This window comes from Euleptes europaea, chromosome 4 (assembly GCF_029931775.1).
Source record: "Euleptes europaea isolate rEulEur1 chromosome 4, rEulEur1.hap1, whole genome shotgun sequence".
Lineage (NCBI taxonomy): Eukaryota > Metazoa > Chordata > Lepidosauria > Squamata > Sphaerodactylidae > Euleptes > Euleptes europaea.
The window spans coordinates 11,950,347-11,969,891 of NC_079315.1; the positions used below are offsets into that span (position 1 = coordinate 11,950,347).

The 19,545-nt window shown below is 49.6% G+C and overlaps 1 protein-coding gene across 1 annotated transcript; it reads left to right on the forward strand.

Moving 5' to 3' along the window:
- On the forward strand, positions 1–5,633 carry LOC130476492 (vesicle-associated membrane protein 1-like). The gene is made up of 5 exons (XM_056848437.1): positions 1–140; positions 1,956–2,085; positions 2,855–3,013; positions 4,020–4,071; positions 5,595–5,633. Exons 1-5 carry the CDS (start codon positions 1–3, stop codon positions 5,609–5,611), a joined length of 498 nt encoding a protein of 165 aa, XP_056704415.1. The 3' UTR covers positions 5,612–5,633.
- Positions 5,634–19,545: the final 13,912 nt, after the last annotated feature.

Sequence of the window (19,545 nt, forward strand, 5' to 3'; positions counted from 1 at the left end):
ATGGTAAAAAACGAAGGCATCCTTCTCTCCCTCTCCGTGACCTTGTTTGCGGCACCGTTGGCTCTGACCGGGGAGCTGCGGCTAGCAAAATCCGGAGACGTACAGGGTGCATTTTCGAGTGCTTCCTGTACTTCCTCTTGGTGATTCACATGTAAAGGAGAAACGGGCTCCCAACGAAGCTTCTTGCGAGGCGGGCCCGCTTCCCCCTCGATTGCTGGGTTGTGGGGCTGGAGGACCCACTTGGCTGGTTTTGTGCTTGGCTGCCGTTCTTCTTGGGTTTGAAAGAGCCTTGCTGGTTTGGGCCAATGGGACACTGGGTCCTGCATCCTGTAGCCAGGAAGCGCTCAAAGGTTATGGAGGTGGACAGGGTTTCAACAGAGCCTGACCTAGCCAGGAATGGGAGGCAGTATAAGCCCAATAAAGAAATAAAAGTAAATAAAATATTGGGTGGCCACAGAAAGTATTCCTTTGAGCGAGGGCGTTCCATTGGGTTATGGCCCATAGATATTCAGCCCAATGGTTGCTACTGCCATAGGTTTTTCTTATGGTGCTGCATCTCATGAGTTAATTATGTGCGGTCTGAACTTCTGTTGGATCGTCTGTCAGCGTGGTGACAGAAGCCAGGGTGGTGGACTCTAAGCTGGAGAACCGGGTTCGATTCCCTACTCCTCCACGTGAGGAGCGGCGGACGCTAATCTGGAGAACCGGGTTGGTTTCCCCACTCCTCCACATGAAGCCTACTGGGTGACCTTAGGCTAGTCGCAGTTCTCTCCGAACTCTCTCAGCCCCACCTACCTCACAAAGTGTCTGTTGTGGGGAGAGGAAGGGGAAGGCGGTTGTAAGCCGGGTTGAGACTCTTTAAAGGTAGAGAAAATCGGGGTATAAAAACCAGCTCTTCTTCTTCTGTCAATCCATTTCATTGTGTGGCCCCTAAACGCTCCATGTGGTGGTGGAAAGTGCTGTCAAGTCGCAGCTGAAGACTCCATAGGGTTTTCAATGCAGGAGACGTTCAGATGTGGTTTGCCATTGCCTGCGTCTGTGTGGCAGCTGAGGACTTCCTTTGTGTTCTCCCTTCCAAATATTAACCTGGGCTGACCTACTTCTCTTCCAAGCTCTGAGGAAATCGGGTTAGCCTGGGCCATGTTGGTCAGGGTGAACCTTCCATTTACACCACCCTGTGCACTGTCTTCTAAATTCCTACCATATTGCCCTTTACCTGCCCTCTTCTCCTTGGGGGAATCACTCCTTGGTCATCTTGGTGGCCTTCTGTACCACCATTGGTTCTGAAATCCTTGGCTTTTTCATGCTCCTTGCCATGCAAGGAGGAGAGGGGCTGCGGCTCAGTGGTAGAGCATCTGCTTGGCATGCAGAAGGTCCCAGGTTCAATCCCCGGTATCTCCAGTTAAAGGATCCAGGCAAGTAGGTGATACTTTACTTTAATGGCATTGTTCACATGGCCAATTCGGCCCTGGACATTGTCACACTGAGATCAAAATAAGAAAAAAGAAAAAGTAACTATCTAACTAGCCCATAAGGAAATTAATATTTTTTTAAGTCTGGGAAAGAAATTTGGCAACTGTCAATGTAATATTAAAATCCACCCCTGCTAAAATAACCCTCAAATTGTCCAATTTGGAGACAGATTCCCGGATAAAAGGCTTTATCCATCTGTCTCTAGCCTCGCTGAGCAAGTCACAGCTAAACAAACCGTGCTGAAGAGTGTAGCGAGGAGGTGATGCGAAGGACCTCTGCCTGAGACCCTGGAGAGCCACTGCCGGTCTGAGTAGACAATACTGACTTTGATGGACCAAGGGATCTGATTCAGTAGAGGGCAGCTTCATGTGTTCAACCCTGCAGCGTCTGGGGCTGCCTCTTCCTGTAGCTGTTCAGCTGCTTATCTTGGTCTGTGAACACTGAGGATGGACAGGCGCTACCTTTCTTGTTTGTCTCCCCAGGTCTGATCCTGCTCAGCAGCCTGCCCCTGGGGCGGGAGAAGGGGGTGAAGGGGCTGGAGGCGCCCCGGGGCAACCTCCAAACCTGACCAGCAATCGCCGTCTGCAACAGACTCAAGCCCAAGTAGAAGAAGTAAGTTGGCAGAAGGGAGGGGAGGAGTTGTGGCTCAGTGGTAGGGCATTTGCTTGGCTGGCAGAAGGTCCCAGGTTCAATCCCCAGCAGCTCCAGTTAAAGGATCTGGCAGAAGGTGGATGTGTAAGACCTCCACCTGAGTCCCTGGAGAGCTGCTGCCAGTTTGAGTAGCCCGTACTGACCTTGAAGGACCAATGGTCTGACTCAGTATAAAGCAGCTTCACGCGGTAACGTCTTTGGCTGATCCACAGTGGATGTGTGCGCCTTGGTCCTTGATAGTGTGTAAGAGACAGAGAATGGCTCTCTTTCTCTCTTTCTCTCTTTCTCTCTTCCTTCCTGTCTCTCTGTCGCTCTCTCTTCATTTCTTCCTTCCTCTCTGTCTCTCGCTCTCTTCCTCTCTGTCTCTCGCTCTCTTCCTCTCTGTCTCTTCCTTCCTCTCTCTGTCTCTTCCTTTCTCTCTCTCTCTCTTTCTTTCTCTTTCTTTCTCTTTCTTTCTCTTTCTCTCTTTCTTTCTCTCTTTCTTTCTCTCTTTCTTTCTCTCTTTCTTTCTCTCTCTCTTTCTCTCTCTCTTTCTCTCTCTCTTTCTCTCTCTCTTTCTCTCTCTCTTTCTCTCTCTCTTTCTCTCTCTCTTTCTCTCTCTCTTTCTCTCTTTCTCTCTTTCTCTCTTTCTTTCTTTCTTTCTTTCTTTCTTTCTTTCTTTCTTTCTTTCTTTCTTCTTCTTTCTTTCTTTCTTTCTTTCTTTCTTTCTTTCTTTCTTTCTTTCTTCCAGGTGGTGGATATCATGCGTGTGAATGTGGACAAAGTCTTGGAGCGAGATCAGAAGCTATCGGAACTCGACGAGCGAGCAGATGCCCTCCAAGCCGGGGCCCAAGTGTTCGAAAGTAGTGCAGCAGCTCTCAAGAGGAAGTACTGGTGGAAGAATTGTAAGGTGAGTTGTCAAGAGGCGGGGTCTCACTACCGTTCTGAGATGACAACCGCCTGAGTTGGACAAGGCGCAAAAGGTGCCCCGCACGATCTCCATTTAAAAAGTCTTGGGTAGCAGGACTGAGAAATAGCATGCCTAGGAGAATTACTGTTGGGAGACGGCGGAGAGCTGGATAGACCAGTGATCTGACTTGGGAGAACGCAGCTCTGTATGGCCATGTGTAGAGTTGCATTATGGGGGAGAGTCTTCTCTTGGGAGACTTCCATGTGTCCCATATGCTTGTGATTTGTGGGGCTTTGGAGTTGAGGATGCATGGCCCCCGAACATAGAGAGAGAGATGTGCTGTGGAAGCATGGCTACGTCTAATCGTGGTGCAGTGGTTAAGAGCAGTGGTTTGGAGCGGTGGACTGTGGTCTGGAGAACTGGGTTTGATTCCACACTCCTCCACATGAGCGGCGGAGGCTAATCTGGTGGACCGGGTTGGTTTCCCCACTCCTACACATGAAGCCAGCTGGGTGACCTTGGGCTAGTCACAGTTACATTAAGAGCTCTCTCAGCCCCACCTACCTCACATGGTGTGGGAGGGGGAAGGAAGGTGATTGTAGGCCAGTTTGATTCTGCCTTAAATGGTACAGAAAGTTGGCATATAAAAACCAACTCTTCTTTTATGGTGACGTTGCATACTAGACATTACATACTAACTATACAGGGACGTGGCATACTAACTATGCAGCAGTTTTCCTGTTGTTGTTTATTTAAAGAAGCCTTCAGGGAAATTAGAGCGGAGGCTAATCTGGTGAACCGGGCTGGTTTCCCCACTCCTACGCATGAAGCCAGCTGGGTGACCTTGGGCGAGTCACAATGTCTCAGCCGCACCTACCTTATAGGGTGTCTGTTGTGGGGAGGGAAGGTGATCGTAAGCCAGTTTGATTCTTTCTTAAGCGGTAGAGAAAGTCGGCATATGAGAACCAACTCTTCCTTCTTCTAATCTGGCAACTCTTCTCTCCAGATGATGATCATGCTGGGAGTGATCTGTGCTATTGTGGTGATCGCGATTGCACGTAAGTACTGTGGGGAACCGGGCTACCGAGCCGCAAGCGCTGGATAGCGGGAACCCATCTGCCTGCCGGTTACGGGTGCAGGGGAAACAGTATCCGCTAACTTTCTCCTCTGGGTGATAGCCAGGACCAGCGAATCCGTGAAGGGCAGTGTGACCCTTTAGGGCAGTGGTTCCCAACCTTTTTTGAGTTGCAACCCCCTTTTACAATTGCCAAGTAACCTGCGACCCCCGCCACATTTGCAAGCCATAAAATGACATTTTCAATAGGATAAAGAAAACACATTAAAAGCTTTACCTGGGTGATTATGCTGCTAAAAGCTAAAATGATTAAACTGTGGCTATCACGGGAAGACAAGACTCACTGGAAAAGACAATAACGCTAGGAAAAGTTGAAGGCAGCAGGAAAAGAGGAAGACCCAACATGAGATGGATCGACTCAATCAAGGAAGCCATGGCCTTCAGTTTGCAAGACACAAGCAAGGCTGGTCATGATAGGACATTTTGGAGATCCCTAATTCTGAACTCAGAGGCTACTTGATGGCACACTGTGCACATGGACAGGCCCTCCGCTCTTGTGGTCCCCCACCCCACAAGGCGTAAAAATCAGGCTCTTTGGGGAAGACCAAGGCTGTCAGATGAAGGAAAGAGAGAAAGAAAGAGAAAGAAAGAAAGATTGGACAGAGGTAGTCTGGAGGCCGATCGCCGCCTGCCAGCATGCCTAGGTCTGCCCCCCCGGCCCTCTCCATTGCCAATCACGCCACTTTCCGCTTCCACCACTGCGGCTGCGGCGCAGGGGCTCCTTGCAGGCTGCGGCCGACGAAGGGTTCCTCCTCGCCTTTGGGCAGGACCCCGAGGAGGGGCGGCCGGCGGGCCTGGCCCTTTGAGGCCGGAGGGAGGGAGGCAGGGGCTGGCCGGCGGCGGGCCGGCAAAGGAAAGCCTCCTCCGCCCGACTCGCCTCGCCCCCTGCCACCTGGAAATGGCCCTCGGGTTCTCACGCCCCTTCGAGCTGATCCGCCTGCGGCGACCCCGTCCTTCCTCTGCGCCGGATCGTGGCCAGAGGAATCCCGCCCCCGCCCGGGTGGCTGTGCGCTTGGCAGGACTGGGGGAGCCTGTTAATGCCGCCCCGGAAAGAAACACCCTGGGTGGGGGGCGGGCTGGGAGAGACAGAGACGCGCACGTGGGTTTGGGCCCCCTCTTTTCCAGACAAGTGGAACTTTGGCCCTCTGGCAGCCACCATCACTCCCCCCCACCATTTCATATGTGCCTCTTTGAACTATTTATTGATGCCTCTATACTATAGATAATAACGTGGCGACGACCCCCCAGAAAACACTTCGACCCACAGGTTGGGAACCACTGCTTTAGGGTGACGGGGTGTGTTTCCTCTGCTGGAGGAGAGGCAGAAGTCTGGCCGGGGGAGGGAGGATCCTTTTTTCCGGGATGTTCAGCTGCCCGACGTGCGGGATGCTTGGTGTAATGTGCCCTCTTGTTCTCTCCTTTTCTTTTCCCGCCTTTTGTCCCCAGTCTATTTTTTTACCTGATAATGTGGTTCCCCCCCTTCCCCCCCAGTCTGCGGCCTCCTTTCCCCATCTCCCTTTCCCCGCCCCCCTTCCCCGTTTTTCTTCCTTTCTCCCCTTCATCCTGGCTTCGTCATCGGTACCCCGTTTCGTTTGCTTGCCTTCCATAGAGACACCGGCGCACCCGTTCCGGGTTTCGGTTCGAACCTCTTCATTGCTGCTGCAGCCCCCAAGAGGACCAACTCTTCTGTTTACTTTTTTTGGGGGGGGGGACAAAATAGCGGGCCTAGTGGAGCAGGGATGGGGGTGGGTGGGTAAGTTGATGCATTCTGCTAACAGCATGCAGGTTTCAGTTTCCGTCCAGGCCTGCAGGTTTCGGCTCTCCACTTCTCCGTACCCTGGTGCTTCAAGGCGTTCTGCTCGTTCTGACCTTGACGCTGCGTCTCAAAAAAACCTGACTTTGGAATTAGGGGGTGAGAGATGAGGCCTAGTGGTCTCCCTGCGGGGAGAACCCAATTTTTGTGACGACAGGAATGGAGTCCTCTCGTTCAACCCTGCAAGCTCTAGGTGTCTGATGACTATGCAAGAGCTGGAGTTGGGAGACCCGTCACTTTAGCCTGAAGAGGAGAAGAGTGAGAGGTGATATGAGAGCCATCTTCGAGTACTTGAAGGGCTGTCATATAGAGGAGGGGGCTGAGTTGTTTTCTGTTGCCCCAGAAGGTCGGACCAGAACCAGCGGGTAAAAATTAAATCAAAAGAGTTTCTGTCTAGACATTAGGAAGAATTTCCTAACAAGAGCTGTTCCTCAGTGGAACAGGCTTCCTCGGGAGGTGATGAGCTCTCCTTCCCTGGAGGTTTTTAATTAGAGATTAGATGGCCACCTGTCAGCAATGCTGATTTTGTGACCTTAGGCAGATCATGAGAGCGAGGGTATCTTGGCCATCTTCTGGGCATGGAGTAGGGGTCACTGGTGTGTGTATGTGGGGGAGGTAGTTGTGAATTTCCTGCATTGTGCAGGGGGTTGGACTAGATGACTCTGGTGGTCCCTTTCAACTCCATGATTCTACTGCTGGCCTCATGACCGGAGTAGAGAAATAGTTTGATTCCAGGTCTGTGCAGGGATGCGTTAAGGTTGCTGGGCAAAGTCCTCAAGGGCTGATGGCCTGTGGGACTGCTTCCCGAGTTGGGGCCACCCCAGCCTTAAGTGAGGGGTGTTCCCTGCCTCACCCCTGCATGGCAAAGGAAGCTCCTGTTGAAGCTGTGTGCAGCATGGGGCTGGCTAGGCAGGCTCTTATCCCTCCCTCCTTGGAAGGGGGAGGGGCTTTCCCATGACAGCGGTTCTTCCAAGCTCCCCCCTGGGTCTATGGTTGGGGCCACTGAAGAAAGCTCTCTGTTACTGGCAGAAACCCAGAGGTAGGATAAAGTCATGCCCCTCTCGGCCCCGGCTGGATGCTCCTTTTGGCTCGTCTGATGGATGGAGCCGCCGTTCCCCTAGCAAGATCCACACGGCTCGCTACATAACTGAAGAGCGAGTGGAGCGGGTCATCTGGAGTTGGGCGGATCCCGGGACCTCTGCCGGCTAAGAAGAAAGCGGGAGTCCTCATAAGCCAGCGTGGTGTAGTGGTTAAGAGCGGCGGACTCTAATCTGGAGGACCAGGTTTGATTCCCTGCTGTTCCACATGAAGCCTGCTGGGTGACCTTGGGCCAGTTACAGTTCTTTCTGAACTCTCAGCCCCACCTACTTCCCAAGGTGCCTGTTGTGGGGAGAGGAAGGGATTGTGATAGTACGCTGGTAGAGAAAAGCGGGGTATAAAAACCAACTCTTCTTCTAACCTTTGATTTTTTTGAAGGCTTCTGCGGACAGATTAGAATCCTTGTCTGTCTCCTTTAATAAAAAGGTCTCAAGTTAGAGGCAGAATATCTAGGGAGCAGACACACGCCTCTCTCTTCTTCTAGGGGGCTAACAGTTCCACATGCAAGCCATCCATCACTTGGACGACATTGGTGAGCATGCATGGACGAGTTCCTGCTTTGTTACCTGGCGCGTTGTGGAGAAGTTGCGTTACTCCGTGGCGCAAGGAATGCAGATTAGCAAAGGATAGCTTGTCCAAACTCCTGAGTAGGGGCACCGGGTCAGGGTACAACTACGAAGCCTGGTTTGAGAGGGCCGTTCAGCGCATGGCTATCGCAGGGTAGTGCCACGCAGGGTTTGGAAAGGATGCCAAAGAGAAAACTATGCAGGCAGGGAGGTAGACAATGTTGGTGGGAACGTAGGAGGGTGTAATACTTCATGGAAGAGATGGGCATACTTGGCCTTCGAAGCGGTTTTTATCTGGCCCCTTGTTGCCCCACCAAATTTTTAAATCTCGGTCTACTTGGATTAGCTTCTCCAATCCAGTCAACCTTTGTTGGCATGTACCCAGAAACATAACATTAGCATTGCACAAAATTCTCTGCCCATTCATGTTCAATTTAAATACCGTTTAAACTTTGGTCCTAGTTTTGACCGCTTCCATCAGAAACCCCGCCACCTTTCAAGTGACTTCAGGAATAGAATCATTCAGTAAAAACCGGCCTACAGAGGATTCTTGGCTAGATTTCATTTTATCAATCAAGGGTAGAATTTTCTTAAGGGGGCCGTTGTGCAGATGACAATTTATGATTATATGCTGTAGCGTGTCGTATTGACTCAAGCCACATAATCTTTTCTCGAAGGGAATATTTTTAAATCTACCAATTAGTACCTCCAAAGGAAGGGCATGAAGCCTGGCAAGCATAAATGCCCTCCGTTGAAGGGGTTCTTCAAGTGTATCAGATTAGCTTCTCACAGCATGCTGCGAAGGCGCTGATTTTCTTTTTGCATGCTCGCCGCCACGCGCCTGCATTTCACTCGCCCTGCGACTCCCCATCTCTTTCTCCACCTTGGGCGGGGGGAGGAGGATGTAGAAGAACAGGAACGATGCTATCGAAGTCTTCGGAAGAGTCTCAACGGAGCTGTGCCGGCAGACATACGACGGCCGCCGAGAAGCTGGGCTTGGATTGCGAGGAAGCACAGTAAAGTATAACCGGCCCCTCTCGCTCTCCTGGATGAGATTTTTTTGGTCCGCTCGGCTGCTGCCGTCTCTCTTCTCTCCCCAGAGAGAGACTCCTTCTTGTGTTTCTCATTTGTTCTCAAGGGTGTTGTATGTAGCCTCTTCCCCATCCACCCATCTACCTCTGCCATCTTTTTATGCATGGGCCAAAAATAAAAAATCACAGCCGCCCAGGCCCCTCTGCGCCTACAAGCAAGGGACTGTTTTTTCTCTATGCACAGGACTTCGGCCGCTTTCTCACCCGCGTGTGTTGTTTTATGTCTTTTCGTGAGGAACGCAGCTGTTAACTCTTCCTCCGGCATGTATAACAACCCGCCTCATGTACTCCTCCCTACCACTGCTAACAAACACTCCTGTGAGTCCACCTTAAATGAGTCTGGCTCGTCTGTCCGAGCGCTGGAGGGGGAAGGGGGAATTTTCCTGGCGGGTGGGCGAGGCGAAAGGACCCAGACAGATGATCGGCGCGCACCCGAGAGGGTCACCTTAAAAGTACGCTCCGTCGGTTACATGCACACCGCTCATAGCGGAGATGCTCACGCCGCAGCTGGAGGAGAGCAGAGGAACCTCCTCGGCCTGGTGTCGTTGCCCAGGATCTCATCTGTATCGCCGACGCTGGGCAGCTGCTCGACGGGTTGTAAACAGAATTACCCAATTTGACTGTATTTGAGCACTTCTACCTAGTGTTGTTTTGTTATAGTTTGGAGTTAAATGTGTCAAAGGCTGGTAGATGTTGGCGTGGACCCAGCCTCCTAAAGAGGGAGAGGGGATGCTTTTGAACAGCCAGGTCTGGCTAACAGCAAACATGGGCTTGGTGGCCTAAGGTGGTTGGGTCTAGGACCGCCTCTGACCTTCTGTCTCATGCTTAGCTCTCGTGTGTCCAGTTTCCTGCTTGTAGTTACTTTACTGGTAGGATGCGGTCTTCAGTTCATTTGTTTTTTCTTCTTCTCGTCTTTCTTCCCCCCCTACTGCCACCCAGCTTCTCTGGAATCCTGACTGAGCAAAATAAAAGTATGTCCAAATAACCAGCTACAGCGTGGTGTAGTGGTTAAGAGTGGTGGTGTAGTGGTGAAGAGCGGTGGACTCTAAGCTGGAGAACTGGGTTTGATTCCCCACTCCCCCTCCCCACGAGTGGCGGACTCTAATCTGGTGAACCGGGTTGGTTTCCTCACTCCTACATGTGAAGCCTGTTAGGTGACCCTGGGCTAGTCACAGTTATCTCCGAACTCTCTCGGCCCCACCTACCTCACAAGGTGTCTGTTGTGGGGAGAGGAAGGGAATGAGATTGGAAGCCGGGTTGATTCTCCTTAAAAGGTAGAGAAAATAGGCATGTAAAAACCATCTCTACTACTTCAATGTGGTAATGGAAATTTCCTACCTGGCTTGGGTAGTGAAGCTTTGGAAGAAGTTGCTGTAAAAGCCACCACCTCAGATATTATTTGAGGGGAGTGCTTAAAAGATGCAGGAGCCCTGTGGCGCTTAAAAGATCCGCCTTCTTCTGCTTTTCCAGTAAAATATCATGTAACAGGTTGGGGGTAGCATTTTGACTAGTAGCCATGAATACTCCTCTTTGCCATGAACATGTCCACTCCCCTCTTCAAGCCTTCCACGTTGGCAGCCATCACCACATCCTGGGGCAGGGAGTTCCACAATTTAACTGCGTGCTGTTAAGAAGAAATACTTCCTTTTATCTGTTTTGAATCTCTCGCACTTTGTGTGTCATTTTGTACACCACAACCCCCATTGCCAATGTCGAAAAGCCCTCTCGAATGGTTCAGTTTTGCACAGTTTGTGGAAAGGCAGTATGGTGGGTAGCCTTCTTCACCTCATGCGGGGCCATTCCATAAGGTGGGGGCCACCACAGAGAAGGCACATATGCCGTGACTCGGCAGGGATCCCAAAAACAGGCTGTAGCTTTGCATTTAATATGCATGACAACCTAACAAGGGGGAGCTCCTTCAAAGCCCTCCCCCACACACAGTTGCCGATATATATCACTGTGACATAATAGGACATTCCTGCTTCCCCACTCCCAATAAACCCTTTCATGCTGAAATAGTTCTTCTGGGAGCTAGGGGACTCAGGAATGATTTTGGGGAGAGGGGGTTCCGCCACAGGAAAAGGGGAATCCGTAGAAATTGCCAATGTCACTCGGTGGCTTTTATCGTAATAGCTGTGAGAGAGAGGATGGAGAACTTTTTTCTCACTTTCCCAAAATACCAGTGATCAAGGGCACCTGGTGAAAATGATGGGCGATAGATTCAGGATGGACAAAAAGACGTATTTCTTAAGAACATAAGAAAGGCCCTGCTGGATCAGACCAAAGCCCATCAAGTCCAGCAGTCTGTTCACACAGTGGCCAACCAGGTGCCTCTAGGAAGCCCACAAGCAAGGCGACTGCAGCAGCTTTGTCCTGCCTGTGTCCCACAGCACCTTATATAATAGGCATGCTCATCTGATCCTGGAGAGAATAGGTATGCATCATGACTAACATCCATTCTAACTAACAGCCATGAATACCCCTCTCCTCCATGAATATGTCCACTCCCCTCTTAAAGCCTTCCAAGTTGGCAGCCATCACCACCCATCCTGGGGCAGGGAGTTCCACAATTTATGCATTGTGTGAAAAAATACTTCCTTTTATCTGTTTTGAATCTCTCACCCTCCAGCTTTAGCAGATGACCCCGTGTTCTAGTATTATGGGAGAGGGAGAAAAACTTCCCCTGTCCACTCTCTCCAAACCATGCATGATTTTATAGACCTCTATCATGTCTCCCCTCATCGGCCTTCTTTCCAAGCTAAACAGCCCTAAGCATCTTAACCGCTCCCCATAGGACTGTTGCTCCAGTCCCCTAATCATTTTGGTTGCTCTTTTCTGCACCTTCTCAAGCTCTGTAATATCCTTTTTTAGGCGTGGTGACCAGAATTGTACACAGTATTCCAAGTGTGGTCTCGCCCTAGATTCTTCACTCATCAAGTGATTCAAATGATGTACTGATAGCGACAGGGACAGCTTTAAAAGGGGGTTAGACAAAGCCAGTGGCTGCCAGCCATGGTGATCCTCCATGGTCAAATCTCTGAATCCTAGTGCCAGGAGGCAACATTAGGGGGGTGGTGGGGAGGCCTCGGCCTACACTGGTCACTGTCCTCCAGTTCTAACCCCTTAGCCACTGTGCGAGGCAGGATGCCGAACTGCGTGAACCACTGGAGAGATTGATCAAGGCTCTTAACGCTCCTCTCAAATGACGTGGTTTCCAGAGAAGGTACTCCTACTGTTTTCAGCTAGTAGGCCTAATGCCAGAAATGTGTGGACGAAACAGGACCCGGATCCAGCGTGGTGTAGGGGTTAAGAGCGGTGGTTTGGAGTGGTGGAGTCTGATCTGGAGAACCGGGTTTGATTCCCCACTCCTCTACGTGAGCGGTGGACGCTAATCTGGTGAACCGGGTTGGTTTCCCCACTCCTTCACATGAAGCCAGCTGGGTGACCTTGGGCTAGTCACAGCTCTTTTAGAGCTCTCTCAGCCCCCCCCCCACCTCACAGGGTGTCTGTTGTGGGGAAGGGAAGGTGATTGTAAGCTGGTTTGATTCTCCCTTAGGTGGCAGAGAAAGTCGGCATATAAAAAACAACTCTTCTTCATCGACGGGGTGGTACAAGCATGCCTTCATTGCCTTTCTTTCAGAGTTCCTCAGAAACGGATCTTGTTCGCCTCTCCAGTCCAGCGACCTTAAAGGAGCTGTAATCAAATGTCTCCGTTACGGAAGCAGGCTAGCAAGAGGCCCCGGTTTGCTGGGAAGCAGGCTGGGAGGTGGTTGTGGGATGCTGCATCAGCACGATTGGGAAAAGAGGCTGAGGTCATACGTGCTCAAGGACGCAAGAGGGAGCTCTTGGAAGGCAGCCACGCAAGAATGCCCACAGCTGATGGCTTTCCATTCTTGACCCATCTGAAATTTCCCTTCGGCTACATAAGAACATAAAGGATCAGACCAAGGTCCATCACGTCCAGCAGTCTGTCCACACAGTGGCCAACCAGGTGCCTCTAGGAAGCCCCCAAACATGACAACTGCAACAGCGTCCTGCTTGTGTTCCGCAGCACCTAATATAACAGGCCTGCTCCTCTGATCTTGGAGATAATAGGTATGCATTGTGACTAGTATTCCTTTTGACTAGTAGCCATGCATACCCCTCTCCTCCATGAACATGTCCACTCATAAGAACATAAGAAAAGCCACGCTAGATCAGACCCAGGCCCATCAAGTCCAGCAGTCTGTTCACATGGGCCAACCAGGTGTGTCTAGGAAGCCCCCAAACAAGACAACTGCAGCAGCACCGTCCTGCCTGTGTTCCACAGCACCTAATAGAATAGGCATGCTCCTCTGATCCTGGAGAGGATAGGCATGCAGTGGGGCAGTGCTGCTTCTGAGGGAAAGAAAGGACTGAGATCCTAACCTTATTGGCAAACTTTGCATTGGGGAGGGAGGAGAATGCCAGAAGATCGTTTCCTTTCTCTGGTGAGGGCCCCCAATCTCCAGGCCTGGAGATCTCCTGCTATTATGATTGATCTTCCGACAATAAAGATCAGTTCAGTGGGAGAAAGTGGCTGCGGAGCTTTGCGGGAAAGAGGACAGAGGTTCAGCCTCCCCGGCAGGCTGTGTTTTGGGGGTATATTGAAAAAGAAATGGAAGGGGAGTGCCTTCTGCAGAGCTTGGTACCAATGCTGCTGCTGTTAGAAGCAGGCCTGGGGCTTGCGTGTAGGCCAGCGTGGTGTAGTGGTTAGGAGCAGTGGACTCTGATCTGGAGAACCGGGTTTGATTCCCCACTCCCCCACGTGAAGCCTGCTGGGTGACCTTGGGCTAGTCACAGCGCTCTCTGAACGCTCTCAGCCCCACCTGCCTCACAAGGTGTCTGTTGTGGGGAGGGGAAGGGCAGGTGACTGTAAGCAGCTTTGAGTCTCCTTAAAAGTAGAGGCAAGCAGGGTATAAAAACCAACTCTTCTTGGAAAAAGCTGTATGTTGCTGTGTACTTCATTTACTTTCTCTCAAATGGGGATCCGAAGCAGCTAACATCCTTCTTCCCTCCACTGTTGCAGCCTCACAACAGCCCTGCACGGTAGGTTGGGCGGAGAGTGTGCGATTGGCCCAAGATCACCCAGTAAGCTGGGTTGTAGAGCCTTAACCAAATAGAAAATGGTGATGGTGCTGGTGCTGGGGAGCTTTGTCAACATGAAGCGGCAGATCTGAGGAAAACCTCCCCCCAGCCCGTGTGAAAAGGAGGTAGCCAAAGGAAGGACATTTTGCCTGGTGTTTCTGAAGCCAGAGTCTCCTCAACTTTGCACGGCTGAGGTGCTTATCTCTCCCTTAAATAAAAGAACCCCCCCTTTTGTTGTTACCCTCTGATATTATCCTGACAGCATAAACCAGGGATGTCGGACTCATTTGTCACTTGGTCGGGCCGGGTCATGCCTCGCCAGCCCGGATCGGGAGTGGGGTGGCGGCGCCTGCCTTCGGGGCCGGATGAGAGCTCTCAAGGGGCCGGATCCGGACCACGGGCAGTAGGTTTGATGCCCCTGGCATACGCATTCTCCACGCAAAGGGTGTCCTGCCTTTGCCCGTGTTGCTTCCCAGTGCCCAAGTCGGTTTTCTTTTCTGAGGGATTGTTCACAGAGTTCTCCTGCAGCTTCCTGTTCTTCAAAGCAGACTCCATCACCTTTCATGGCACAATATGGGAACTGGTGTTTTAAGCCAGCATGCTGTAGTGGTTAAGAGCGGTGGTTTGGAGTGGTGACGTCTGATCTGGAGAACCGGGTTGGATCCCCCACTCCTCCATATGAGCGGCAGAGGCTCATCTGGTGAACTGGATTTGTTTCCCCGCTCCTACACATGAAGCCAGCTGGGTGACCTTGGGCTAGTCACAGCTCTCAATGGCTGCTACCACACTAGGTATTCCCAGCGATGTATTAAGAGTTTGAAAATGTTATAAAAAATACTGTTCACACTTTCTATTTATTCCCACCGATGTATAAGAGTTTGAAACTGTTATTAAAAAATACTATTCGCACTTTGGCCCCTTTAGCTGTGAAGACGTCTTCCAACCATTTTTTAGCCGTGGCATCCAAAAACCCCTTTAAAGCGATGTTTTTTATAACGTTTTCAAACTCTTAATACATCGCTGGGAATACCTAGTGCGGTAACAGCCTAGTCTGTTGGGAGGGGAAGGGAAGGAGATTGTAAGCTGGTTTGATTCTCCCTTAAGTGGCAGAGAAAGTTGGCATATAAAAACCAACTCTTCTTCTTCTACTATCCGCATCCTTACTGCAGGTGCTTCCGACTGCCTGCCCTTAGTATGCTTGTTTCGGGGGGCTGCGATATGAAAAGGATCTCCCAAAAGCAAATGGAACTAAAGAAGGAACTATCAAGATGTGTGTGTGTTTTTTCCCTTCTTGAAGGGATCTCACAGGGAGACGGCGGGATTGTGTGGTTTTCTTGTCACCTGGCTCTGGACTCGGCACAACGGCTACGGGGGCCCATCCATGTGGCAGGTTTCCCCACATCGCCCCAGCCCTCCATGTAGGGTTGCCAACCTCCAGGTACTGGGAATCAGGAACAAAATAAAGTACCAAACAACGACTAGAATGCAAACACAGATTTAGTGCAAATTTCGTGCAAGTAAGACATCAGTGCAAAAAGTGAAACAATAACAAACATCACAATACAATTCTAGAATATATTGCTCCCAATGGAGTCTTCAATGAGAACGTCTAGTACTCTTTACAATGGTCCCAAGGACTTCATATAAGAAGCAAAAAGCAGAACAGGTCAGATCGTGGTCGAAACGCAGTCCGGATTAACTTTGACGTTTTCACCACCGCGAAGGCGGCTTCATCAGCAACTCTGTTCGGTATCAGGAGACAAGGCTCCTAAATAAAACTCCTATATAATACAATAAATACTATAAATATTTAAAATTAATACAAAATGCAATAAATAGATTACAACAAAGTCTGCCTGACATACCTTAATATAAGAGTGTATCAAAACTCTACAGGGAGGAGGATAATTCTACAGCGCTCACTGAGCTGCTCCGTTCGAAGTCGGATCCTGGGGCTACAGGTGATGTTAATTTATACAGTACTTTCCAGCAAAATTCTTAGAGAACTCAACTAAAAGGTGTATAGATATATAAAACTGAACCTAAACAATGGCAGCCAGATTAATATTAATAATTACAAAAAACAAGATAAATCCATTTCATTGTTGAGCCCAAACGGAGAGTAAGATTTAAATAAATATATAAAACGCATTTCCTGTTGTAATAAATTTTTTTGTACATTCTCCAAATCGAACTGATTACCTTTATAAGTCCAAATTACGAAAAATCGAATATCATTTTCGCTATGTTTATTATTTATAAAGTGCAAAGTGAGGGGAGCATCTAAAATCTTCTGTCTGATCCTAGATTTGTGCTCTCCTATCCTAAGCTTCATCTGACGAATTGTACTGCCCACGTATAATTTACCACACTTACATGAGATGCAGTAAACACATCTACTAGTAGAACAGTTTGAAAATTGATTAAGTTTGAAAGTAAAGTTGGACGTGGTAGATGTAAATGTTTTTAAAGGTAAACTTAAAGGGCAGAAAGAGCACGAGCCGCACGGAAAGTGTCCATTGATAGATGGGATAAGTCTCTTAGGGCGGCAGTCTGAATGAACAAGACGTTCTCTTAAAGAGACATTCCGTTTAAGACCAAACATCGGGGGATTCGAGCAACCAGGTATGGAAGAAAGAACATGCCAATGTTTATTGATAATTCTTTGTATGGACAAGGAATGGCGACTAAAGGTAAGTGAACAAAAAAATTTTTGGTTGTTACCAAGTTTCTGTTTGGGAATCAACATGGAGGATCCGACTTCGAACGGAGCAGCTCAGTGAGCGCTGTAGAATTATCCTCCTCCCTGTAGAGTTTTGATACACTCTTATATTAAGGTATGTCAGGCAGACTTTGTTGTAATCTATTTATTGCATTTTGTATTAATTTTAAATATTTATAGTATTTATTGTATTATATAGGAGTTTTATTTAGGAGCCTTGTCTCCTGATACCGAACAGAGTTGCTGATGAAGCCGCCTTCGCAGTGGTGAAAACGTCAAAGTTAATCCGGACTGCGTTTCGACCACGATCTGACCTGTTCTGCTTTTTGCTTCTTATATGAAGTCCTTGGGACCATTGTAAAGAGTACTAGACGTTCTCATTGAAGACTCCGTTGGGAGCAATATATTCTAGAATTGTATTGTGATGTTTGTTATTGTTTCACTTTTTGCACTGATGTCTTACTTGCACGAAATTTGCACTAAATCTGTGTTTGCATTCTAGTCGTTGTTTGGTACTTTATTTTGTTCCTGATTCCCGCATAAGTACCTAGTGCCTCCTTTCTCCAGCTCAACCTCCAGGTACTAGCTGGAGATCTGCTATTACAACTGATCTCCAGCCAATAGAGATCAGTTCCCCGGAGAAAAATGGTCGCTTTGGCAATTGGACTCTATGGGATGGAAGTCCCTCCCCAAACCCTGCCCTCCTCAGTCTCCACCCCCAAAATCTCCCACCGATGGCGAAGAGGGACCCGGCAACCACAGCAAACGTTCCTGTCGCAACACAAGGGGTCAGGGACTGATTTTTTTACAAAACCAACCAACTCCGAATTCAGAGAATCTGATAGACGTTGTATATCAGTGACAATAATACATCAAGTGCTGAGTTTTAAAAATAAAATTTGCCACTTCACCCCAACCAGAGGACTTTTGTGTTTTAAGCATGCTGGGGGGAGGGATTGGGGCCACAAAAAGGGTCCGGATATGGAAGGGACTGGGAGGAACCGGACCCTTCCTATCCACACAGGCACATCAGGTTTAGGAAAATGCAGGAAAGACGGAAAACCAGAGAGGTATGTGGAAGCACCACAGTGCTGTGTGGAAGTGGGAGAATAACCTGCGTGACCCCGCCAACATCCAAGCCAGGGCAAACAACGTATGTTATCCAAGACCTGATTCCTATCTTTGCTTACAATGGTGTGTGTGTGTGTGTGTGTGTGTGTGTGTGTGTGTGTGTGTGAAGTGCCGTCAAGTCGCTTCTGACTCATGGCGACCCTATGAATGAAAGTCCTCCTAAATGTCCTATCTTTGACAGCCTTGCTCAGATCTTGCAAATCGAGGGCTGTGGTTTCCTTTATTGAGTCCATCCATCTCTTGTTGGGTCTTCCTTTTTTCCTGCTGCCCTCAACTTTTCCTAGCATGACTGTCTTTTCCAGTGACTCTTGTCTTCTCACTGCCTAGAGCGACCTCTTATAAAGCGGTTTTCTTAAAGGCTGTGCATTCAGGGAAACTGGCCTAGGACAGAATGACCACAGCAGCAAGCCTGGAGTGAAAGATGGAAAGTGGAGAACCAGATGCGAATCAAAGGGTGTGTAGATGTTAGGGCTGTGGTTGTAGGGGGTTAAGAGCAGTGGACTCTGATTTGGAGAACTGGGTTTGATTCCCCACTCCTCCATGTGAAGCCAGCTGGGTGACCTTGGGCTAGTCGCAGCTCTCTCGGAACTCTCTCAGCCCCACCAACCTCACAAGGTGCCTGTTTAGGGTTGCCAACCTCCAGGTACTAGCTGGAGATCTCCTGCTATTACAACTGATCTCCAGCCGTTAGAGATCAGTTCCCCTGGAGAAAATGGTCGCTTTGGCAATTGGACTCTTTGGCATTGAAGCCCCTCCCCTCCCCAAACCCTGCCCTTCTCAGGCTCCACCCAAAACCTCCCACTGATGGCAAAGAAGGGCCTGGCAACCCTATGCCTGTTGTGGGGAGAGGAAGGGAAGTCGATTGTAAGCCGGTTTGATTCTCTTTAAAAAGTAGAGAAAATCGGCACATAAAAACCAACTTTTCTCCTCCTCCTCGCGGGGCTTACCATTCACTTGAAGGTCTCTCTCGTCACGCATCACCCAGATGGCATAAAAATAAAGCTCTTTTTGGATAGATGCAACCCATCTCTTTAATGTGGTTATTATTATTATTTTTTGATAGTTACAGACCACCTAATGTGAGTACCGCAAAGGAAAACCAGGCAAAAGGCAGATTCCACCTTGATTGGCCCTTGGCTGTGGCTACATCCTTGCCACTTTCTAGGAGAAGGAGAAGAGTTGGGTTTTTATATGCCGACCTTCTCTACCACTTAAGGAAGAATCAAACTGGCTCGTGTGGTGTAGTGGTTAAGAGCGGTGGTATGGAGCGGTGGAGTCTTATCTGGAGAACCGGGTTTGATTCCCCACTCCTCCACATGAGTGGCAGAGGCTAATCTGGTGAACTTGATTTGTTTCCCCGCTCCTCCACACGAAGCCAGCTGGGTGGCCTTGGGCAAGTCACATTCTCTCGGCCCCACCTACCTCACAGGGTGCCTGTTGTAGGGAGGGGAAGGGAAGGTGATTGTAAGCCGGTTTGATTCTTCCTTAAGTGGTGGAGAAAGTCGGCATATAAAAGCCAACTCTTCTTCTTCTTACAATCATCTTCCCTTCCCCTCCCCACAACAGATCCCCTGTGAGGTAGGTGAGGCTGAGAGAGTGTGACTAGCCCGAGGTCACCCCACTGGCTTCATGTGGAGGAGTGGGTGAACAAATCCAGTTCACCAGATTAGCCTCCGCCGCTCACATGGAGGAGTGGGGAATCAAACCCGGTTCTCCAGATCAGAGTCCACCGCTCCAAACCACCGCTCTTAACCTCTACACCACGCTGGTGTTTCCAGCTCCCTGCCCTGTGGAGGTGTCAGGCTTATCGCTCGGTGGTGGGTCGCAGGAGCTGAGCCCCTCTTCCAGCAGTGGTACATAGCAGGGCTGA

Excerpts from the sequence above, each read along its gene's own strand:
- LOC130476492 (XM_056848437.1), top strand. The coding sequence starts at position 1 with ATGGTAAAAAACGAAGGCATCCTTCTCTCCCTCTCCGTGACCTTGTTT. Across the intron at positions 141-1,955 it reads GCTTCCTGTACTTCCTCTTG|GTCTGATCCTGCTCAGCAGC; the intron begins GTGATTCACATG and ends TTGTCTCCCCAG. Across the intron at positions 3,014-4,019 it reads ACTGGTGGAAGAATTGTAAG|ATGATGATCATGCTGGGAGT; the intron begins GTGAGTTGTCAA and ends TCTTCTCTCCAG.